General features: G+C 46.6%; 2 protein-coding genes across 2 annotated transcripts in view; both read left to right on the top strand.

Moving 5' to 3' along the window:
- The first annotated feature begins 304 nt into the window (after nt 1–304).
- GGCT (gamma-glutamylcyclotransferase) lies at nt 305–7,145 on the top strand. The gene is made up of 4 exons (XM_054571321.1): nt 305–453; nt 4,224–4,369; nt 5,310–5,433; nt 6,523–7,145. Exons 1-4 carry the CDS (start codon nt 316–318, stop codon nt 6,664–6,666), a joined length of 552 nt encoding a protein of 183 aa, XP_054427296.1. The 5' UTR covers nt 305–315; the 3' UTR covers nt 6,667–7,145.
- Nucleotides 7,146–12,687: 5,542 nt separating this feature from the next.
- NOD1 (nucleotide binding oligomerization domain containing 1) overlaps nt 12,688–24,909 on the top strand; it is a 37,218-nt gene continuing 24,996 nt past the window's right edge. The window contains exon 1 of the mRNA XM_054571319.1: nt 12,688–12,768. The gene's annotated coding sequence lies outside the window, so the exon portion shown is untranslated. The remainder of the gene's footprint in view (nt 12,769–24,909) is intronic.

The raw sequence follows: 24,909 nt of genomic DNA, 5'->3' as shown, positions 1-24,909 counted from the left end.
AGGAGAGGGGTGTGTCCAATGAGAAATCAGAGTCCTGTGGCCTCAGGATGGAGCATTTCCGAGTCTAAGAGGAAAGTGCACAGGCGGCAGCGCGGTTGACCAATCAGAAGGGGCATCTTGCATCGTGGGACCTACAGCCAATCAGAAGAGCGCTCGCCTTTTCTGACTCTCCCGACCCTCACTTCTCGCCTTTCCCCCAACACTGGAGGTGGCAGCGTGGGGACCACTGAGCTTGGGTCAACGCCACAGCGCTGTGCTCGCTGTCCTCTCCTCGTACCCTTGCTGCCAACGCCGGGCCCGGGTGTCTGGCGGAACATGGCGACCTCGGACTTAAAGGACCAGCGAGGCCAGGAGGAGTGTTTTCTGTACTTCGCCTACGGCAGCAACCTGCTGACCGAGCGGATCCACCTCCAAAACCCCTCGGCGGTGTTCTTCTGCGTGGCCCGCCTTCAGGTTAGTGCTCCTTCCCCCGCACCCTGCAATGTTGTGCCCTCTCAACTGTCTTATTTTCACGATCTGGCCGCCCCACTGCTGGACAAGCCCACCTCGCCCTCAGCGCTCTATGCTTGACTGCTACTGAGCTCTGCTACCCTAACAACAGTGCTTTCCCAGACTGCGATAACTCCCCTCCTAACGTTCCCTCAAACTGCTCGTACTGCTCAGATCTGGCCGCCTCTCATCCACCAACTCAGGGGCATCCTCATTGAATCCAGTCAATTGACATCTCTGAGAAGCTTTCTCCGACCCAAGTCAGGGAATCAGTTGTTTTCTGTTATGTACATACCTTTGCTACTGGACTTGTCACCTGCTATTGTAAAAGTCCATTTACCTACCCTGCACGCATCGCCCCCCTCCCCCCACTCCCCAAACACACAACCTGAGAGACCTTGAAAGTAGGAACCGTGTCTTATTCCTGGTAAGGGCTATGCTCAGTTAAGTGGCTGGATGACGGTAACCAACCTGAGCGGAAAAAAAATTCAGTGCTCTTCAGTTCATTCCATTCATTCATTAGTACATATTCCTCTAGCCCTTACCTGGAGACACAAAGATGACTGAGTAAAGCTGGCTGCTTTGAGGACCTCCCAGGCTATAAAAGCACACAGGCACATTGTTACAAAACCATTTGGCTTGCTAAACTAGGCAGACATGGCCTTTGCTGTCATCATCAGGGTTTAGTGGCAAACAAAAGAGTGTCTCACTTAAGCAGAAAAAGAATGTATTGAAAAGCAGTTTGGAGAGCTTACAGAATGACCAGGAAGTTAGGACCACAAAGCGCACACAAAGGGAGGGCATAAAGGGAGGCCAGCAGCTGTTATGCAGCCAGCGGCGGAGACAGACGCAGCCAGGAGACCGCTGCTGCGCCCCTGCGGAGCTCGGTAAATGTGGACACGGCCTCATGCATCGTGCGCACCACCTGCTCTGGACCCTGCCCGCTGCTGTCACAATACCCCTGCAGCTCCTGAAACCCAGACAGGACTGCCGCCACCAGGGTGTTTTCTGCTGACCTGGGGCACAATTCAAAGCCCCAAAGGGTGTCCACATTGGCGATGTCTTGGCCACATGCTGGTGCCCTGATGGCAAGTAAAGCTGGTAGAACCAGCTTCTAGCATTCAAAGCTTCAAGACTGGGAGTCGGGCTCTGGCGCTCTCTACCCCACCAGACACATAAGGTAGGGAATTCCCCAACTGTGGGCAGGTTCAGATACTTCTAGTTGAGATGAGGGGAGGAGCTATCAAGCAAATGATTATTCAGTTACAGTATGGTTAGTCTTAAGAAGGAGACATGTTGTACCTTCCTTTCAGTTTTGCTGTGAATCTAAAACTACTCTAGTCCATTTTCTAAAAAAAATGTTTTTTGTTTTTGTTTTTTAAGAAGACATACAAGGTGCTATGAAAGTTTAACAGGTGTCCAATCCGTGGGCTGCATGCAGCCCGGGATGGCTACAAATGCAGCCCAACACAAAATTGTAAATTTACTCAAGACATTTCTTTTTTCTTTTTTTTGCTCATCAGTTTTCATTAGTGTTTGTATATTTAATATGTGGCCCAAGACAACTCTTCTTCTTCCAGTGTGGCCCAGAGACACCAAAAGTTTGGACACCCCTGGATGACATGGAGACCTAACCTAACTGGGATATTCAGTAAAGCTCTTCTTGAAAATGTGATTTAAAGCCAAGACTGGATGGTTGGGGGAGGGAAGAAGCAAAGAAAACAGAAGGGATGCCATATACACAAGACCTCAGGAGAGAAGCTGGGTCATGCAGCCGGGGAGGCAGGAGCTGAGCACGTGAGGAGGACACAGCATGAGGACTGCAGAGGTAGGGAAAGGCCACATGTCGCAGTACCGCAGAGGCCGAAGAAGATGGTGGTTTTTATCTTCAGAACAATGAGAAGACCCATTACAGAAGTTAAGCAAACAAAAGATCAGCTTTACGTCTTTGGAAACTCTTCTGGCAGCTGTGGACGAGGGGAAACAGTGGATGTGAGGAGCCCAGTTAGAAAGCTTTTTTGTGTGGTCCATACTAAAGATTACGGCACCTTGAGTGGTAGAGGTGGAGGGTAGGTTGGTTTGGGAGATATTTAGGAGGTAACACTGTCATCTTCTTGGTGATTAATTATGAAGAGAGGAGGAGATAATAGGGATGACTAAGGTTGTTGGTGTAATAATAGTGTGCGTGATGGTGATGTTTGCAAAGAGGACAGTAAGGTTTGGGAGGGACCATGAAGCTCGGTTTGAACATAGAGTTTGAGGTGCTTGTTTTACATCCAAGGGAGCAGGAAAATATTAGCGAACATTTATTAAGTATTCAGTATGTGCTAGGCCTATTCTTAGCACTTTTGAAGCTCAGAGGGAGATTTGGGCTGGATTAAAAGATGATTGGAATGCTGGACAGTAATTGAAGCTATTGGAAGGGACGAGATTGGCTTGAGCAAACGACTGAATGAACGGAGAAAAGGGCCTAAACTGAGCCCATAGGAACCCCAGCATTTAGAGCCCGGATAGTGGAGGAGGAGCTGGCACAGGGATTGAGGAGATCAAGGAACAGCCTGCAAGTCAGGAAGGAGGCAGATGGAGACAGAGTGGTTAATGATGTCAGAAGCAGCTGAGAAGGGGAAGAAGATGAAGAATGAAAATTATCTCTTGGATTTAGCAACAGACAACCAGTTCCTAGTGTGGCTGTAACTTCTACCAGATTCTCTGATGGGATGCTTGGTCCTAGAATATCCAATATTACAGTTGAAGATCCTGGCCCTGCAAAACGACCTTTTCCCTAAAATGTACAAGGTTTTTAAGAAATAAAGGTGACAAGAATAACATATAAACCTTAGACTTACTATCTATTCCAGCCTTTTTAATTTTATTATTAAGGAAGCTAATTTCTAGAAAGATGGAAAAGAAATCTTCCTAGACCAAACAGCCAAGTAAGAATTTTTAATCTTCCCCAGGACTATGCCCTTTCTGTGAGGGAAGACACTGAACTGGAATCCTGGCTCCATTACTTACTAGTCTTGGGACCTTAGACAAGTTGCTTTATCTTTGTAAGCCAGTTTTTCTTGCTGTGAAATGGGTACAATAGTTATTAGGTAGAATAAAAATGAGTCTATGTAATGGTTCATAGCGCGGTGTATAGAACCCAGTAATTTTCTAGTATGTTATCTGCTTTTATGATTATTGTAGATGCATTAGTATAGTTTATGAATATTAATGTTCATAAGTATACCAATCACCCTCAAATGCCAGCTCCCTTAGGGCAAACATGGTGATACATGCTAGGAGAATGCTCTTTACATACATAGAAGTAGAGAGAGTGATAGACCCTATGTAGCTCTCCCCCAGTGTCAATAATGTACCCTCTGAGTTAAAATCTATATGTAAGTGGACTGGGATGTAATTTCCAAAAATGAAAATAGTTGTGTTAAGGCAATGGGATTATGGGATTTTTCTTTTCCCTTAAACCTTTTGTTTGTGGTAAAATACATGTACATTCTGAGCATATATTTAATTTTAAAGAAAAAATATGAAAAAATACATTCAGTCCTTGAGATCTGGGTTTTTGTTTATCTTTATATTTTCCACAGCTTCTTACATATAGAAGGAACTCAAAGTTTATGTTTTAATTGCATGAAGTTCAAGGTAAATCTCTCTTTTTTTTTTTTTTTTTTTGAGTAGGGAAATTTTGGTTCAAGAGGATATTGATCATATCACTTTGGTTTTCTTTGTAGGATTTTAAGCTTGACTTTGGCAATTTCCAAGGCAAAACAAGTAAAATTTGGCACGGAGGTATAGCCACCATTTTTCAAAGCCCTGGCGATGAAGTATGGGGAGTAGTGTGGAAAATGAACAAAAGCAATATGAGTTCTCTGGATAAGTAGGTAGTTTCCAATTATAAGTTAAGTAATTACAAAATCCAAAAGTGGGTCATATATATGTGTTGGTTTTTCAAAACCATATACTTACAGACATATTCTTTATACTTTAGAGTTAACAGAAGAGGTATAATGTAAATGTCCTAAAAAGAAAAGCCTAGAAGGGTCACATTTTTGGATTGAGATTTGGGGGTGACATGTGTAGTCTCTTCTGTAAAAGATTGACATCCTTGTGTTCCTTCTATTTGTCTTATAAAAATCTTTGTAGTTTCATATGGTGAAAAAGCACGAAGATGTTAGTAATTGTTGCACATGTTTATTGACTTTGAAAGCAGTTGTTCAGTTTTTATTAGAGCCAGTTTTAAAAACTAATTCTTTACCATGGCAGTTGAATCAGTAAAAGGTAATAATAATTTGTAAAAACTTTAGCAATGTATTAGGAATGCTTTGATACTTTTTACAGCTAGGATTCCCATGAGTTGTGTGGCAGAGTGTTTAGTACAAGGAAAGTTGGCAGAAAAGAGTAGGACTTGGGAAGAGAGGATGTTCTGACACTCCTGGCATATAGCCCACTGTGAACAAGAATGAGTCATCCTCTCAACTCTTCTCTGGCTGGGTAGGCTCTGAACATACAGTCCATTTTCGGTAGCCTAGAGAGCAGTGTTTTGGGGGTATAAACATGAAAATAACTACATTGAAACATGTTTTTACAGCAGGTAAATAAAGAGATCTGTTAGAAGTAGACCAAGTAATACTAAGTCTCAGGTTTTCTAATTGAAATGCTGTTTACTTTTGATGAAGCAATATTATGTGTAGTATGTTCTATGTCCTAAGATGCTAATACAAAGGGAGCAAATACATCCATAGATAGTTAAATTCTTAATCTAGTAAACTCACTTGGCGAAGTCAAGTATGGTTAAAATTTGGTTGTTCTGGTTTCAGGCAAGAAGAAGCGTATGATCCAATAGAAATTAATGTTTACACTCAAGAAGGAAAAGAAATAACCTGTCGAAGTTATCAGATGAGAAATTATGAGAGCGCTCTTCCCTCGCCCCAGTATAAAAAGGTAAGCTATGTACGAAGATTTTTGGTGATTGCTCTTTTCACTGAGCTAAACTAAAGATGATCTTGTTTTTAAAAAGCTTTGTGTGTTTTTAATTCTACTTAAACAATTCATTTTAATCAAAAATTTTGAATACAAAAATTATAGTTATTTACCTGAAGTGCAATGTTGAGATTTACTTATAATGATAGATGTTCCTAAAACTTTGTTGATTAAAAAAATGCTTTTAGAAATATGTATGAGATATAATTCCAGACATGTATTTCCTTTGTATACACAGGTTTTTGTAATCTTTGTTTGTTTGTTTGTTTTTTGTGTTGTTTTTGTCTCCACAAAACATGAACACCAAGATTAACTTGAATGGGATAATTAATCTCCCTATTCAGCAGTAGGAAAAAATATATTTCCTACTGCTGAAATGTTTTCCATCCCTAGACAGAAAAATAAAAGTCACACTGCCTTTCCGAGAAACCACTCCCCACAGCACAGAAAAAAAAAATAGAGAGACCCAACATGCCTTTTCAGAAGCCCACACTTAGGTATTGTTAGAAGGCCCAATCAGGACTCGGCGTCCGGAGTGGGTGACCCAGCTCCTGGGCCTGCTCTGGAAGTTTCTAGTATGGAACCCAGAGGATTAGCCTGGTACAGATCTGGGAAGGACCACTGCACGCAGTGGTTCTTCATTTCCTCACGTCTAATTCAGAGGTAGGCTAGACGCTGGGATTCAGCTGAAACTGCTCCCTGTGTATTTTAACTTTTCTTGAAAAATGTTTTCTTAGAAGATCATGGACAGTCTATACACTAAGTTTTTTGTCTTAATATAAAAATATTTTAAACCATACTATTGAGTAAAATTGACATTCCATGAGGCTCGATCACATGGCTGTAAAAGCTCCATGCACATTCATACTCATTGTGAAAGGAATGACCGTATCTCCATTTTGTTCTATAATTGTTTATGCTAGAGTTAATCTAAAGTTATCTGTAAGCTATTATTTCATACGTTGATACTGCAAATACAGCTGTAGTATACTAAGTTAAATTATGTTCCTAACTAAAAGAGGTACTTTTGTTTATTTTAACTATTTCTAGGTCATTTGCATGGGTGCCAAAGAGAATGGTTTGCCACTAGAGTACCAAAAGAAGTTAAATGCGATAGAACCAAATGACTACAAAGGTCGGGTCTCAGACGACATTGAAGACATTATCAAAAAGGGGGAGATAAAAACTCATTAGCACATAATAGAGTATACCTATGGATATTTTTCTCTACGTGCTCATTTGATATATTTTTAACATTTAGAACAGGGATTTGGGATATCTCTACATCTAATGTATTTTCAACAACACTCTGAAGGGATATCTCGCTTGAGTGATTCCTTGTTTTCAGGCTGTGGGAAGAGGCTGGGTTGGGAGTTGGGCAGTTGCCAAGGGGACTGGGAAGCCCTGGAATGCAGGATAAATGAACATGGGTACTACTTCTGGGAACACTTTTCTGTGCTCGAGCTGATCTGAAGTGTATTCTTGCTCTGTGACTAAGTATAGATTTGCAACTTCGTAACAGTGCTGGTGAATCGCTCTGCTCTGGAATTTTTTTCTCATCACTGTAATAAGAGTAAGCAAACAGCAGAGACTGTTGGTAATAAAATTTTTTAAATTTAAAAGCTGGTATATTCTTCTTTGAGGAACATGTGTGTTTGTGGTTTAACCTATATTCCCTACCGACATGGTCCATTTCATGTTATTAGACTCACCCCATCACACAGAGCAGGCCTGCTCTTGGCTGCGTGTGGGATTAGAGCCCAGACTCTCAGACCGCCCGGGACCAGTCGTCAGTGCCCCCAGTCTCTGGCTGGGAGACTTTAGGCTATTTGAGTCTGTGCCTCGGTGTCCTCACCTGTAGAAGGAAGACAGCCAAACCCCCCTCCCCGTGTCTTAGGATTGTTTTGAGGGGTAAATATATGTAATGACTTCAGAATAGAACTTGGTATATAATAAATATTAGCAATCATCATTGTTCTTATTGAAGAGTTGAGTTAGTAGGGGACCACCCTTGGAAAGGGATTTTAAAGCAGAAGAATCAAGGTCATGAGGGGAACGTGTTTTCTGACATTGAGCCTGGGCTCGGAAAGAAATGGTCACTTTCTTGCATTTATTAACTGAATAAACAAAGGCACGAAGAGTCATGAATAAAACAATACTGGTTATCAAAAACGCTCTTCCTCTCTCTGAGATGCAGTAAGCTGGACCTCCAAAATGGGTGGATGGAGGGAGAGCGAGCTGGCTGCAGGAGCGTAAAATAAAGATTTGGTTTGCTGTCTTGGGAAAAATAACCAAAGGACTTTTCAGCTACAGCTGGGACTCTGCAGTGACGCTGAGCCACAGACACCAGGTGAGACCATGTCCTTCAGCTGTCACACCTCGTGATTTTCAAGTGTGCCCTCCCATGTTCCAGCTCCCTCCAGTTCTTGCCTCTAAAGAAGACCAAGTTCGTCAGTGCCCTGGGACCCAGCTATGGTAACACAGTGAATGAGGCTCAGTTCTGCTGTAGACGCTAAAAATTGAATGTTATTTTAACCATCTAGCTCACTTGAAATGACAACTTTCATGAAAGAATTTAAAACTAGCAATAAAACCTTCATGCCTGGCCTTTTAAAAAAAATCTTGTTATCACCAGACGTAGTGTGTCCAGTCATTTTCGAGGTGATACTACCAAGTGCCCTACGGAAGAGGTGTCCGTTTCTACCAGGGATTTTGGTTTTCTAACCCCAGTAGAAACCAGCTCCTGGATAAACCATAATAATCATAGGTTTTTGTAAAGCATTTCTGGGCTTGCAAGAAAATAAGGACGATCTTCAAAGAATGTGATTCTTCTCCCACACAAAAAAAGATAAACTGTGAGCTCCAAGGGTAGACAGTATTGGTAAACCCATGACCCTAAGGTCCTTGGGAACAAAAGTCAATTACAGCCCTGGAATTAGACTAACACCCCTGCTGCGGGATGGGAAAACAATCTGAGAATCTGCTGTGAAACTAGGACCCTTGAAGAGAACTAACATTGTCCCCAGTCAGGACGTCTTAAGGCTCCCAACAGAGCAGAGGCAAATGCTCCGAAGGAAGCAGTCCTACCGTCGGTCCCCAGGGTTTCCACCTGATAAGGAACATGACACAATCATGAATGGGAGCAGAAGAAACATTTAGATTCCCAAGGTTTTGAGATCATTGAAATGATCAAAAGCACTATAAAATAAATATACACGGTGGCTTTGATTTCTGGGGAGATGATGGAGGGGACATACTCTCCCTCGTTTCTTTACTTAAGTGCAACTAAAATCCCTGAACATTCTATGTAAAAGAAGACTGAAAGTTGGAGAGAAGGCAGACTAGCCAGGGGCCTCAGGACCCGAAGCATGGCATGGTACTGAGTTCCCTGGGTTTTCTTTGCTGCACACATCTCACTCTGACTTGTAGCTGAAGAAGCCAGCAATCCAACAGGACCAATGAGCACAGACCAAAAATAATAAGAAAGCCTGCTCTGTCTAGCAAAAGGAGTAGGAAACTGGCGATCTAGCAAGATGGAAAATGTTTAGAGAATAAGTACTGTACTCCAGCCAAACCACAGAGAAAAACTGTGGAACCCCTCCTCCACCTCTAGCCAGCAAAGGTCAAGAGCATATTTAGACTTCTACCCTAACTGGGCTGTTACAAGGTACCCTAGCGCAATCCCCTGCCACTACTACCAGGGTAGTGTCAGAAAAGAGTAGGGAGCGACCAGCACTACCAAGTCTCACCTTCTTCCCTTCCTCCCCGTAATGACTTCTTTAACATAGCGCCGGAAGTTCTAACCAGTGCAATAAGGCAAGAAAAGAAAATGAAAGGCATATACACTGGAAAGCAGTAAATGAAACAGTCCCAATTTATAGATAACATGATTGTTTATGCAGAAAATCCCTAGGAATCTACCAAAAGCATCCCTTAGAACCAGTAAGTGAGTTCATAAAGGTCACAGCATACAAGATAAACATACAAAAATCAACTGCAGTCCTATACACTAGCGCACATGGACGCTGAAGTTGAAAACAAAATCGCATTTACCATTGCTTTTTTAAACTAACTTTTTTCTTGAGGTGAAATTCATGTAACATAAAATTAACCATTTCAAAGTGAACAATTCAGTGGCATTAAATACATTCACAATGTTGTGCACTGGCTCTATCTACTTACAAAAATTTTTATCACCCCCAAGGAAAGTCCGTATCATTAAGCAGTTACTCCCATTCCATCCTCCCCTCGTTCTCTGGCAACCACCAATATGTTTTCTGTCCCTATGAATTTACTATTCTGGATGTTTCATATACAAGGAATCATACAATATGTGACCTTTTGAGTCTGAGCATAATGTCCTTGAAGTTCACCAACATTTAGCATTCTTTTTTTATAGCTGACTCATATTCTATTGTATGAGTATACACACAATTTGTTCATACATCCAACCACTGAGATCATGCATACATTTGCTGGTGGGAATGTAAAATGGCACAGCTAATCTGGAAGACAGTTGGACAGTTTAATAAACTGAACATGCAACTATCTTAATACCCGGGAGTTGCACTCCTGGGCATTTATCCTAGAGAAATGAAAACTTATGTTCACATATAAACCTGTACATGAATATATATAGCAGCTTTATTTATAATCGCCAAAACCTGGAAATAACCCAGATGTCCTTCAACATGGGAATGGTTCAGCAATCTGTGTGGTAATACTGTGAAACACTACTTATCAGTAAAAAGGAAAGAACTATTGATACATGCAATGACCTGGATGAATCTCCAGAGAATTATGCCAAGTGAACAAAAACCAATGCTCAAATGTTACATACTGTATGTTTCCATTTACATAACAATCTTGAAATGACAAGTTATAGAAATGGAGAACAGCCCTGGCTGGTGTGGCTCAGTGGGCTGAGTGTCAGCCTGCAAACCAAAGGGTCGCTGGTTTGATTCCCCATCAGGGCACATGCCTTGCTTGCAGGCCAGTCCCCAGTAGGGGACATACGAGAGGCAACAGCGCATTGATGTTTCTCTCCCTTTCTTCTTCCCTTCCCCTTTGTCTAAAAATTAAATAAAATCTTAAAAAAAAGAAATGGAGAACAGATTAGTGGTTGCTATTCGTTAAAGATGGGATGGTGTGATATAAAAGGGCAACATGAGAGATCTTTGTAGTGATGAAAATGCTCTGCACCCTGACTGTATGGACACCAGCACCCTGGATGGGACATTGCAAGCCGTTACCACTGAGAGAAATTGGGTTAAGGGTACGTGGCTCTCTCTGCATTATTTCTTAAAGCTGCATGTGAATTTATAATTATCTCAAAATAAAAAGTTAAATGAAAAGCAAAAATTATGCCTTTTTTAGAAAACAATAGAATCAGAAAAGAATGGGAGACTTAAAAATGACCAAGAAAACTAGAACTGGAACCAAAGGACTCTTAGAAAGCCAATATATTATTGCTGAAATTAAAAATGTAAATGGATGGTGTATTGGTTTCCTATTGCTGCTATTACAAGTTACCACAAACTTAGTGACTTAAGACAAAACTGATTCATCAAACAACAGATCTGGAGGTCAGAAGTCTAAATGGGTCTCACTGGGGCTCAGATCAAAGTGTCAGCAGGACAGCGCTCCTTCCAGAGGCTCTCTGGGAGAATCAGTTTCCTCTACTTTTCCCGCTTCTAGAAGCCACACATATTCCTTGGCCCACGGCCCCATTCCTCCATCACCAAAGCCAGGAACATCGGGCCAAGTCCTTGGGCTGCCATCTCTGATTCTCCTGTCTCCCTCCTCCTCATGTAAGGACCCTTGTGATTACATTGGGCCCCCATACAAATGATCCATGATCATCTTCCTATCTCAGGGTCAGCTGATCAGCACTCTTCATCCCATCTGCTACCTTCATTCTCCTCTGCCATATTCACAGGTTCCAGGTAAAAGGAGGAGGACTCACGGAGAAGGTGGGGAGACTAGTCTGCAGATTCAAATACTTACAAAGTAATTAATGAACAGGAAGACAAAATTGAAGAAGTTACTCAGAATGTATCCAGACAAACAGGATATGGAAAAAGGAAAAAATGAAAGAGTTAAAAAGACAAGGAAAGTAAAATTCAGAATCCTAGAAGTTCAGAGAAGGGTCAACCAGAGAAATTAGTATCTTCAGCATCTTCATTTTGGGGCTTAGAAGTTTCACAATGTAGCCCATCAATTTTACATTTGCAAAGTTTCACATTCTAGATATGAACACCCTTTTCTCAGAAGGCAGCCTTTGACGGAAATTTCAACGTTCATGAACACATGCGGTCACATGATTGGATGTATTTTAGTGTGAATAAGTGACAGTTTTTTTATAGCATCCTTATGCCTAATGTAGGCCTTACCCATTTCAAATGTTTAAGACATATTTTATTGGGGGAAGTTTATTAACGTTAAAAATTTCTTCACAAGTCATCACAGCATAATGCACCGAGTGCAAAATGTACTCTGCCGAGAACAGATGTAGGGCCAGGAAGAAAAACTTAGATTTAAAAAAGTGCAGCTCAAAATGTATGCTCCATTGTAAAAAGCTTGATTACTTGGAGCTGGTATTCATCCGACAGCACGTGTCACATTTTAACAAGTTTCACTGTCCCGTGGGCGCGGCAGGTGGAAGAGGGCAAAGGGGGGGCAAATAGTGGCGGAAAGAGACTTCACCGTGGGTGGTAAGCGCACGATGCAGTACGAAGACGAGGTGTTACACACTTGAAACCTGTATGGTTCTAGTAACCTATGTCACCCCAATAAAGTCAATTAATTAAAGAAGTTTCAGTGTCGTACCCAGGCGTTGCCTCTTGTTGCAGCTGCTGGGTTGGCACTTTTAGGAGGACGGGCCCGGGCTCGCGGCGGCCGGCCTTGACCCAGCTGGCGCGACGGGTTCCCAAGTGTCACCCCGGGGCGAACCTCTCAGGCCTGCCCACTCGCCCGGCGCCGCGGCTGGACCGCCACCGCTCCGCAGGGAACGCCCCAGGCCAACTCCTGCGCTCCGCGCGTCCGGCCCTCCCTCGCCCGGCCGGGAGCGGCCCCCCGCCCTCCGCTCCCCCCACCCCCGTCCCCGCCCGGCCGGGCCTCCCCGCGCCGCCGGAGAGAGGGGCGCGGCCGCCGCTGCCGTCCCGCCACTTCCCGTACTGGGCCGCCCAAGAGGCGGCTCCCGCCCTGCTCCCCGCTCCGCCGCGGGCGCCGCGGGCTCGGGCCTCGGCCTCCGCGTCCCGGCCCGCACGCTCCCCGCTCTGCAAACCTGGAGCCCAGGTACGTTCCAGCGCCGGGGCGGGCGTCGCGCGAGGCAGACGGGCTCGGGCTCCCGGTGCGGCGCGGGAGGCGGGCCCCGCGAGCGTGCGGGCTGCGGGGCGGGGCGCGGGCAGGTGGCCGAAAACCGGGGGTTTGAGGAGGGCGGCCAAAGTTCAGCGGCGGGACCTTGGGCGGCGGCGGAATCGTTGGTCCCACGGGGGTCTGGCCAGGGCTCCTCGGTCCTGCCTGCACCTTAGACTCACCGGGGGCGTTTTTAAAATCCAGATGGCCAGGCTGCAGCCCAGCCCAATCCTTCAAGAGCCCCTGGGGGTGGTCTAGCCGCCGGATCGTTGAAACGTCGCGGGTGATGCCCGTGTGCAGCCAGGGCGGCTGACTTACCCAGGCTTCCTGCGCGGACGGAAGGGGAGACAGTTCCAGGGCAGCGTGGCCTGAGTGGCATGTTCGAGAGCCTCAGCTATGCGGTCACGTTGTGCAAAATGGAAGGAATGCCCTCCTGCCTCTGCGTTCCGGGAAATGCCTCCACTGTTGGCATTTTACATGAAGCGGGGAGGAGGGACCGGTAAACCCGTGGCTTTGACGACCTCTGGGTTTGCTGCTCTAAGGATGAAGCCGGGTGTGCTTGTCTCAGCCTTTGTCCGGCTTGTCCCTCCTTCTAAAAGTAAATCTAAGATTTCCTACGTGCAGAGAACCAGCATCTCCACCTTGGATTTAGGAGTGTGCAGGGTGGACCCGCCTCCCCCTGGGGCAGATGCTGAGGGCAGAAAGCTGGAGACAGGCTTCCACCGAATATGCAGGGCAGCTAAGAAAGGTGGGTTTAAAACAAGCAACGCCTGAGGGATAGGAGAAGCCTGGACTTCCAGAGGGCCTGAGAAGTAGGTTCTATTTTTGTGGGCTAGAGAAATAAGTTCAAGCTCATCACACGTGGGCCAAAGTTCTGATTCTGTCACAGGTGACATGTGACCACGGGCAAGTTATATAACCTGCCTGAGCCCATTTTCTTACCTGTGCAGTGCGGGGTTGAGGTTGTAACTGTCCTGGGGCTTCCGCAGTTAAGTGAGACAATGCGTATGAAACGCCTGGGTGGGAGGCGCAGCAGGTGCTGTCGCAGGTAGCTATTAGGCACAGTAGGGGTCACCTGTGTTTGGCAATTATTTATTTAGTACGGTTGTGACAAGGGAAAGTGTCCAAAAGTTGTCTCCCTCAAACACTGTTCCCCTGTTCTCCTTCTGCGCTGTTCAGGGAGGGCCATGTGGCTCTGGGTGCTGGGTGCTTCGAGGCCTGGAATCTCAGGCTTCTCCCCACCTAGAGGGCTCATTAACAGCTCTGGATACAATATTACTCCATGGGATAGAAATACATTTCTTGATAAATGAAAACTAGCCCTTAATATTGAGATTTCTTCCACCCCATTGGCACATACATAATAAAATGCGCTCCCAAGAAAGCTGGGCTGTCTGCTGGGTCTCAGACTTGATGTGGACATGCACGGGGCTCTTTGGCCGGCCGCACCCTTAGGCTGCACCCGGGCTGTGGGTGTTTTTCCCCCTGACTCTTGGCCTGGGGACAATAAATTCTTCTTAGTTGATCAAGAACAGTCAGGAATGTGGAGAGGGAGGGGACCAACATCCTACCATTGTCAACTCCTGCAAAGTATTTCACGCTGGCATCCACTCTGTGTGCCGTTGACAGTTTGATAGTAACAGCGGCACCAACAGCAGCACCGTTAAGCCATTAGAAATATAAACAGTGACATAATACAGGTATAACGTCAAGTGTTCTTACAGTGTATGTGCAATTGCTGATAATTAATTAAGAGAATATCAAATTCATGTCTTTTGTTTTCATCCGAAGAAAAGAGTTCAATATTTCTTCAAAATCCAAGACATAAACCTGGAATTTGAGGTTTAAGTTACCAGTTTCTTTATGATTCTTCTTTTGGGGCAGGAGGGGCAGGTTTTAGGCAAGAAAAAATTAGAAAAGCTAAAATTTTTTCCTGTGCTGAATTTTTGTTGAGCAGAAGCTATAGGTATTTTACACGTTTCTGGAAGTCCTGGCTTCTTTTATCTTCTGGACAAAGTTAGTTGCATCTCATACCAAGGGACTCCTTTCATCCATCCACAGAGTATGAACTTGTTTTGAGGAAAACTCTTTGGCACATCACTGCTCGTTGGGGGCAAGGGGCTTTTCCAAACTTGACTCTTGTACTAGGAAGCAAGTAGTCACTGCCATTTCAGTTAACTGATGGTTGTTACCCAGTGCTAGGAAGTGTGTCTCAGCGAGACTTCCTGGCTTGAATTCCCCTCTTGTGTTTTATCCAGGACTGCCACAGACCGAGCTGTGGGCAGGGATTACGATGCTGAGTCAGCCACGGCAGGCTTGCCCCGCCCCCTCCCCTTTGCAGCCCTTCTGGCCCCTGGAGCCACCAACACAGCCGGGGTGGGGGTGCTGCCCCTCGGATGTGCCTGGGCTCTCTGATGCGGCAGAGTGCCCTACCAATGCAATTTTGTGTCACACGTCATTAAAATCAGTAGGGTACCCATAGTAAAATGCCAATTTGGAATTTGTTTGGCTGAATAGTCATCTTCCTGTAAATTACAGAAACACTATAGTTTAAAGGGCTAATTAATAGGTCCGCATGAAGGCCCAGGTAACTGCAAAGTGAGCACCAGATTAGCACCAGGGTTTGGGTGGTTAGTATTTTAATAAAACATGAAGTCCCCACTGTGATGTCTTTGTGTCAGGACGTTGCTATCCCTTGCGCGTCTATGTGTTGTCACTGCCACACAGGCTAGAGGCGGAAAAGGTGGAGTGACTGGTAGGTGGTTCCAGAACCACGTGCCACTGGGGAGGACAATCACATATTGCCAAGGAAAGCTGCTCCATGGTAGAAGATCTGTGAGCAGGTGCTGATTTGCATGAGAAAATATCTGTCTTGTTTTAATTCCCCCCAAAAGAAAAGCCTAATGACTAAGAACTTCCTGTGATTTGTTGTCTCTGACCCTCAAACCAGACCTTCTAGAAGGAACTGAATGGGAAGTCAGGCTTTTATTGGAAGATTTCTTAACTGCTTACAATTCAGGACAATAGATGGGTCTCTTCACAGGGAGGGCCATTCCTGGACTCTGTTCAGCCAGGACATTGTTTTACACTTAATATGAATTCAGGCACATTGATGCTTTCAAGTAGAGAGAAAAGATCTGTAACAAATACCAGAGAGGCAGACCTTTAATGGAAGGCACCATGGGGTTTTGTGTCAGAACTGGGATCGATGTTCGGAACTGCTTTTTTCCTTAACTTACCACTTGACCTTGGCCGACCTAGTTAACCATTCCAACACTGTGTCCTCCTTTGTAAAACCGTTGTAACAACTCTTTCCTTAGATTGGTTTTGAGCATTTGATGAAATAACCAAGGGGAAGTGCTGCGCACTCCACGTGGCTTTCGGTACACGGTAATTACTATGGTAACAGTGGTTATGATGATTACCTGCGTTCATGGGCTGGTCTTGCCGCCTCCTGGTTGTGTGCCTTTGAATAGTGTTCTTAACCCTGATGAGCCTCAGGTTTATATCTGTGAAATGCAGACAACTCTTCCCATCTGGAAGGATTGGTTTGAGGCTTTAAATGAAATTAGATGACCATGTGCCTCAATGGTAGAGTCTACCAGATAGACCCTAACTAATAATGGCGAACCGTTACATGATTTACCATGTGCAACACTGCTCCAAAAGCTCTGAGGTTTTGGGGTTTTCTTTCTTTCCCCCCACCCAATGCATTTAATCTTCCTAACAATCCTATCAACAATTCTATGCAGTAGGTACCATTTCCCCCATTTTACTGAGGAGTCAACTGAGGCTCAAGGAGATTAAGTAACTTCACGGTCAACAGGCAGTGAGTGTCGCACCCAGGACTTGAAGCAGGGTCCCAGTCCCTAACTGTGGAACCCATGCTCAGCGAGTACCTACCCTCTGTGCTCACCTCCCTCACCTTCCATGCTTACTTCCTCTCGCTGACAGGCCGAGGTGTTTCTTTATGCTCTTTATAGAGCTGTATTTCTGGATGCGGGGCCTCAACTTCTGAAGTACTTCCTGCTTATGAATCCTACTCCAGATTTGCAACTTTTAACCTCAGCCATTGCTTATGCTGGATAATCTACTATCCCCTGGGTGGGGTGGGGTAGGGTGGGGGAACCCTGATACTGGTATTGATGAACATTATTAAAGTGGATTATGATGTTTATTTTGAGATAAAAGCCTTTGGAGTGCACAGTTAGCCTGGTATAATAAAACATCACTTCACCCGGACAGGTGTGCGGGGTGGTACTTGGTTAGACAGAAACCTGGCGTGGCGGTTCCCAGGATGGGGCTCAGGTGGACGCGACAGCACTTGAACAGCGTCCCATCAGAAGCGCAGCAGCCTGTTCCGCGTACACTCCCTACCTTGTAAAAAAAATTCCTTACTCATCATCTCTCTTCATTACACCCCAGTAGCTTGTACCTCTTGTGGAGCCTGGGCAATTGTCCAAGAGGCCCGAGCCAGTGGAACTCAGGGCCCAGAAAAGCACATGCTCCAGCGGGTGAGTTGTGGATGCTTTAGCATTTCTGACCTTGGCACGTGGCAAGTGCTTTTCTGGCTTTCCCTCGGGTGTGAAGGGTGCTGCTGGCTCCCCAGTCTGGTGTTGAATAAAGGCTGTTAGGAAGCTATTTGTAGCTCCTGGTTGCTCCCGGCTCAATGGAGCTTCAGTTCTTCAACACACGGATTCAACAGATGCTATCAGGAGATGGTGCTGGTGCCAGGAGTCTACTAAGCGGTGGGGTGTTGAAATGAATGGAACAGACCTGGCCCTGGCAAAATGGGATTTGCTGGCCCTTGGAGGGGGGAGGGGAGGAGGAAGGGGAGGAGGGAGGGGCCGGAAGCACTTGAATGAATTGCATAAGTGGGTAAGTCCTGTCAGTGAAAATACCACCATGGGCCAGACATATTGGCAGAGCTGTGCTAGGGTCAGGGGCATCTGGGATGTGCCTCTCCGCAAGTGAGCCTCTGCAACGAGTTCCTGGGGATAAAGAGGAGTGAGCGCCTGCCAGGCCGTGGGAGCAGCGCTTCCGAAGGCTCCGCAGTGGGAAAGAGGAGCGTGTGCCGAGGGGGGTATGGGGGCAGCTAAAGAAGGAGCCGAGTGGCCACCAGAGCCTCCAGGGTTGGGGCGGACTGGGCATTTCACTGTAAAGGGAGTGCCAGGCCTCGAGGAGCACCCCCTCAAATGTGTTCTATGTTAGCGACCTACGGGGAAAAGATAATTGACCACCCTTATGCCCTAATGTGTAAAACAGTTCTGGAGACGGACACGAAGGTTTTCGGCTTTCACAGGAAGGAGCTGAAGCACAGAACCAAGTAGAAGGTGGCGGGACCAGCAATGGGAGGCAGCCTCCCTGAGCTTGTAGCCGCTGTGTGGTTTTCTGGGGCAGGCGTGTGTCACTGAGTGCGGGTCTCCTGGGTGCCAGGGTCCTTCAACAGGAGCCTGGGTGGATGGACGGATGCCGGTGGGTCCCTGCCCTCCTGGCTCCTTGGAAACAGGAGAAAAGGCCCCATGGAGCAGAGGGTGTCAGCGTCCGCAGACACAAAATGCCGCAGACCCTCTGGCCAAGGGAATGGGTATCAGATAGTTTTTCAAGCTAGCCTGTTCTCCCCCTGGCCTTAGCTCAAAAGCCCCAGAGAGCTGATTTCCCTGCCCTGTTCATCTACCGGTCACTTTGTGTATAAAAGGTGCAGTTAGGGAAAACAAAATCTTATTTGCAGCTTTCAGGTCACAGAAAAAAGCCCCCAAGCCATGAATGCACCATGCATACCAGCTGACTTTGGGGAGTCCACACTCCCCCCTCCCTCTTCCCTCATGTGAAGTTGTGAGAGGCCACAACAGGTCAGGTGCATCTTGGAGTCCCCCAGACTCATGCCAGGTATCCTCCTGAGCTCAAGGGCTGACCTGTGAGCCTGACCCCCGCTGACTGTGGATGCACCTTCAAGTTTCAAGTGGCGTGAATGAAAGCCTCAGGCTAAGTGTTCCGGCCGTCAATCAGCAGAGCGCTTATTTACTCTCCCCCGGCCGAGTTCAACGCGAGCCTCCGAGGTTACGAACGCATGTTGTGCCTGTGGAGCTCCTCTCACTTGAGAAACCCCAGACACGTTCTGTGTCGGTCCTGAATGCCCCCTCCAGATGTCCTTCGGCTTCCGGACCTGTCTTTGTGTAGCACTTTATTCCACACAAGCACTTAAACCCATGTATAGACTCCCAGATCTGGGTTTCTGACTCTGTTGCCTTTCTTCATGATGATATTTGTGTCACTGGCCCCTTAGAGAAGAATACTGAGCAGGGTGTTTTTGGAACTTAGATTTTCAAAGCCTGGATAACACCGGGAAAATAACAGTCAACAAGTTTGTATCAGCCCCTGTGCGGGGATGTTGTGACAAAGCAGTAGGCGAGTCTGTCCGAAGAAAATGCTCTAGAAATTGAGAGCTGGGCTCTGGTTAAACTTGTTAAGGCAGCAGCTGATAAAATAAATGCCTTAGGGCAATAAAAACATACCGGGGCCTGCAGATTGGAATTTATGCACTAGTAAACTCAGCAAGGGACATTCCCTAAGTGAGCCTGTGAACTCCTGAAATCCACATATTCATTCACCGAGCACTGGTGAGGCACCTGCTGTGAGCCGCGCACTGCACCAGATTCACTCAGTTGACCATTTTTCATCAGCATCCTCTTATGCGCTGGAGATCCAGTACTAACCCGATGGTCCCTGTCCCTCGTAGTCAAATGCTGGGCCTCAAAGATGAACCCGGCAGAAGTCCTGGCCTAGGCCACCTTCCCCTTGACCATGATAAATGCTCACAGTGTTACCCAGGCTGTTCTAAGCACCATGTTGTCCTAACTCACAAATCCTCGCGGCGATCCCATGAAGCAGGTGCTCCTATTACCTGCACTTGACAGGTAAGAACATGGAAGCACAGAAGGGTGGTGGTGTTTGTCCAAATCACACAGCAGGAGGTTAGAACCAGGTCGCCTGGGTGTAGAGTCTTTGTCCTTCATTGCCACTGTCCATTGGTGTGAGGGTGAACTTAGGAAAGAAAGTAGCACATCCTCGGAGAAGGGTGGGGATAAAGAACCATGGGAGTTTCAAGTGGGGGAGAGAGAGGCCGAGGGGAGGGACAGGGTAAGGTGGAGCCCCTGCCCTTTCCCCATTCCGACAGGGGACAGCCCCCGCTGGGGGAATGGGGTGACACTCCCGGCTGCTGAGGGGGCTGCTTTAACCGGAAGTTAGAAAAAGAAGCACTTGTCTCAGTGCTGTGAGACCTGGGTTCCAGTTCTGGTGGATCCAGACTAGCCTCTGTCCTTCCCAGGGCCTCGGTTTCTTGGGAACTGGGGTGTTGGCCAACGTTCTGTCCTATTCCAGAAGTCCATGGTTTCGACAGCTGAGGGAGGGGCTGGCTCTGCACGGGCTCCCAGGGATTCTTAGCCAGAAGACAGAGGTGCTTGGGAGGAGCCAGACATGTGACTTCCCAGAAGGCCCAGGCAGCCAGGAAAGGGGGTCTGCGTTTCACCGCTGTCTACCCCCAGCGCTTCCATTAGCTCTCTCTGTGTTCCTTTCTTTGTGGTGGGGGTGGCAGTGTCTGTCTGTGGAGCCTAAACTAGATGCTACTTTCACAAGAGAGAAAGAGAGAAGAGGAGACAGATGGAGGGAGAGAGCAGGGAGGGAGAGAGCACGAGAGAGGCGATGCCGAGAGAGGCAGGCTGATTTTTGTATCTGCTTTGTAATTCTGAGGAATTAAGTGCTTTCCAATTAAAGTAAATGAGTGTTAATGGAGCTTAAAAGCTTCAAATAATAATTGTAGCTTCATCCGTTTGCTAAATTTTCTCTGGAGAAGGCTGTTTTCTCGTGTGGCAGAGGCAGACAGGACTGGACTTGTTTTCCAGGAAAACAAAACAAAAAAAACACGACAAAAGACAAAAACCAACCACGAGAGACAGGGTTCTGTGCAGACCCAACGCAGAAGGGCAGCGGCTCGAGTTTATTTAGTTTCTGAGGCCTAGAAGCGTAATTGAGCTAATGTAATGGATTATGCAGCAAGGAAGGGAGGACCCACTCTGAGTCAACCCTCCGTGTGCTCTCTGTGCATCTCTATCCATCTTGCATAACAATGTGCTCCATGGTAGCTTGCTCTTCCATTGCCGTTGGGATGCGTCAGTCCACCCACCTTGTTGTTGGGCAACTTGAGAGTAGTGAAGCCATGCTGTTCAGATCATCACTTTGTCCTCGACTTTCCAAGTGGTTCATGCCAACAAACATGGTATAACTATCTTCTTCATGGGAAATGGTCTGAAGAGGCTGTGGATCTTCTTCACCAAAATGAGTCTTATTCAGGAGAGAAGTGGTTTCTTCAAGGTGAGTCAGATGCGACCCTTGATATGTGTGGATGTCTTTGCTCTGTGCAGGGCTTTACAACCAGGTTGGTGGAGTCTCCTCCAGTTGACCTTTCGTCATCTGGGTTAGAGCATCTGGGATCACAGCGAGCCCATACGGCTACCTTAGTACAAATCAAGAGTGTGAGTGGCTTAATATTTCAGCTTTTTAAAAAATGTAGATTACTTCTTATGTAGATAACATCTAAGTTTGAGGTAGGCAGGGAATGATGCTTTATGTTAACTTTTAATTCTATAAATAAAATCAGTTTTACGGTATCTGCAAAAGAGTGGTAGGGGCTTTCTTTACCGAGTGGTCCTTTGATTGCCATGGGTTCTGTCCCCTAGAAACTGCCCAAGGAAGGGAGAGGGCTGTGGCAAGTATTCTGGGCCGCACTCCATAGTTCTGTCTCCAACTGGCCGTCTGGAAAGTGGGTCTCCGTTTCTGAATGTGCTCAATGCTCTTGTCCAAAATGGTGGTATCCATCAGGCTAGGCTAGGTTGTGCTACAACAGCAGATAATCCCAAAATCTCAGTAGCTCCCGAAGAGCAAAGATATGGTTTCTCTCTCACTCTGCATGTGCATCACAAGTTAGCGGAAGGCTCCTTTCATTGGCATTGTTGGTGGGCCCTGGGGGGTGGAGCAGCCAGCACCTCCAGCGAGTTGCACACTGATAAATTATGCGCTGATGTCGAAACCTTCCTGCTCAGGGTCACCTTTCGTGGGTCAAAGCAAGGAACTGCAGGGGGGTAGAGACACGTGATCCCACCTGGTGCTTAGGGGGAAAACCCCAGCCATCTCTTGTGTAGCATACTTCTCTCACTGTGATGTTTTTCAAAGAAAGGGTAGGAAAGTCCATGAAAACTGTCCTGTAGTCAATGAAGTCACATGCCATAGACTCATCCTTTCTGTGTATACGAAATCATTGACCTTCTCCTGCGGCCTCCAGGGCTTCAGGGAGCAGCGGCATGTTGGGGAAATCACATTCTGAGAAATCAACAGAACTTGGGGAAAGGTGAGGTCATAGGAGCAGAGTGTCCAGCCCTGGGCCAGATTCCATAGCCCCAGGGAGGGGCATAGCAGAGCTGGCCTAGGCTTTGCTTCTGTTTGTTTTTTTTTCCCAACTGATAGGCAGCAGAAATGCTTGCAGAAGGGCCTGACTCCACAGCGCCCACTGCTTAAAGAACGCTGGGTTGTGACTCTTAAATCAGCCTCTACTACATTGTTAAAGAATGTTTTAAGGAACGGGACTCATCTCTTAGGAATCTTATCTGCTGGGATTGCAACACCAGTTTGTGGAAAGAGGTACCATTTATTTTGAAATATGCATATATTATAAAAAGAGTGAGTGATGATTTTCAACGATTGGACATCTGAGAAAAAAGTGATATTGTGCAGCCAGGGTGGATGATGGGAAATGATTTTCTTGAGGTTTCTAGCCCCCTTACCACCAACAGTTGGGATAGAGGCCTAATTCCGTCCACCCCCCCCCACCGGGAGTGGACGTCACACCGTTGGCAGGGTGACCTCCACACTCAGGCTCTGCTGGACAGTTTGGCACAGTGGAGCGGCTGCTGAATGGACGTGTTGGCTAGTGTCCTTCAGGGAACAGGGGTGCACTGCAGTGTCCCTGTTCATGGGGTTTATTATCAGGACACACGGGATAAGGATTGGCATGCCTGGGTGACCACGGAGACTGTCCCTCAGCAGTAGGCAGCCTTGACGCACCATGCATGAGTATGGGTTATGGGGACTCTCTGGATGTCTCAAATTTGAAGTCCCTAAGAGACAGCACTCTAACCCCTTCTCCCTTCTACTACAGGCGGCTCCAAGGGGGACCCAAGGAAGCCTTCAGGGGAGCAGGGACGGCCCCGGGCCTCTCCGCTCATTTCTCATATCCCGTGCTCACCATACTCTCTGCCCTGCCTGCTCAGAAACCCTCCAAGGACAGGGAGCTACTTAACCTCAGTGTGCCTCAGTTTCCTGGTTTGTAAATTGACAGTACCAGTGACCTCCGCCACCTACCACTCAGTCCTAAGGATTCAACGATTGAAGATTAAATGGGTGGTAATTACCAAGTATTTGCTGTATGCCAGCCCTGGTCTAGGCACTTGGTGGATATTAACTTAGTCTTTACAGTAACACTCGGTGGTAGGGCCTCTCATTTTGTGGAAAAGGAGACACCGAGAATGGTTAACTTGCTAATGAGCCCAGCTGGCCCCAGAGAGCACATCTCAGCCTGTGTTCCCTGCCTCTCACAGCGAGCGGAAGGCATTCAGCCCATGGGGGGCACTTACCCAGCGTTAGCTCTGATCATTCTGCGCCCTGCTGGGATCCCCAGGCAACACAGGGCTTGATACTGGATCACAGGAGATACACGCACGAGACCAGGGCACCCCGGAGTCTTCCCAGCACCCCAGGCTAGGAAGGTGCTACCATTCAGCATCACCTTTGCTCCTCTGTTTGGCACATGGAATTTCTCAGACTCGGGGTTTTCGTAGTGCAAAGAGTGGTGGGTGGGACTTACCATGCTTTATAAAATAAAAACCGGGTAAGCACAGCATCTGTCAGAGAGACCACCCTCTGCAGCTGAAAAGAGAAAGAAACATGAAATATTGGTAAAGGTACAGAAAATACAGGTACCATTGACCCCTGAACAACATGGGTTTAACTGCGCTGGTCCACTTACATGCGGATTTTTTTTGATAAATACTGTAAAAGTGTTTTCCTTATGATTTTCTTTTTGAAAAAAGATTTTGTTAATTTTTAGAGATTGGGGAAGGGAGGAAGAAAGAGAAGGAAGAGAAATACTGAGGTGCGAGAAAAACTATGATCGGTTGCTTCTCACAAGCCCTGAGCTGGGAACATGGCCCACAACCTAGGCGTGTGCCCTGATCGAGACTCAAACCGGTGACCCTTCAGTCTACAGACGATGCCCAAGTCACTGAGCCACCCCAGTCATGGTCTCATGATTTTCCTAATAACATTTTCTTTTTTCTAATTTACTTTGTGAGAGTGCAGTAGACAAAACATGTAACATACAAAATATGTGTTCATTGACTATGTTATTGGAAAGGCTTCCAGCCAACAGTAGGTTATTAGTAGTTAAGTTTGGGGGAGTCAACTGTTACACGTGGGTTCTTGACTGCACGGGGGCTGGGTTCCCCTTACTCCCTGAGTTGCTTGGGGTCAACTCCAGCGCGATAATGAACGTGTGAAAAATCCGTGTGGGCACCACCGCCCATAGAGGAAAGCAGAAAGGGAATACTCCACAATGTTCACAGTGGGTTACAGGTGACGTTTTTCCCTCTGAACTTTTTTTTCATCTCCCAAATTTCCCACAGTGAGCCGGTAATGCTTTTACACTTGGGCAAAGTTATTTAAGCACAGAAAGGGACGTCTATGGAGATGAAGAATGTCTTTCTGCAAGGTTTTTTTTTTTTTATCTTAGCACCTCAGTTACAAAGAATGCACATTTCCTCTCAGGCCACCGGGGAGAGTGGGAGGGGAAGAAAGAAACGGGCCAGGGGCGATTCCCTCGCTAGACAGCCAGACGGGGTGCGTGCATGCGCGCATGCGTGTGTTCTCCTCGGCGGAAGCAGGGATGGAAGCCCCGCTCTGCCCCTGTGTCCTGGTCGCTCTCCTGAGGTGGGACTCCCTTATGAGCGAATCCTTTCCCCCAGGCGTCCTGGC

This window comes from Pteronotus mesoamericanus, unplaced genomic scaffold (assembly GCF_021234165.1).
Source record: "Pteronotus mesoamericanus isolate MK-2021 breed Mesoamerican mustached bat unplaced genomic scaffold, CSHL_Meso_final contig_220, whole genome shotgun sequence".
Classification (NCBI taxonomy): domain Eukaryota; kingdom Metazoa; phylum Chordata; class Mammalia; order Chiroptera; family Mormoopidae; genus Pteronotus; species Pteronotus mesoamericanus.
This window is presented reverse-complemented; position numbering and strand designations above follow the sequence as displayed.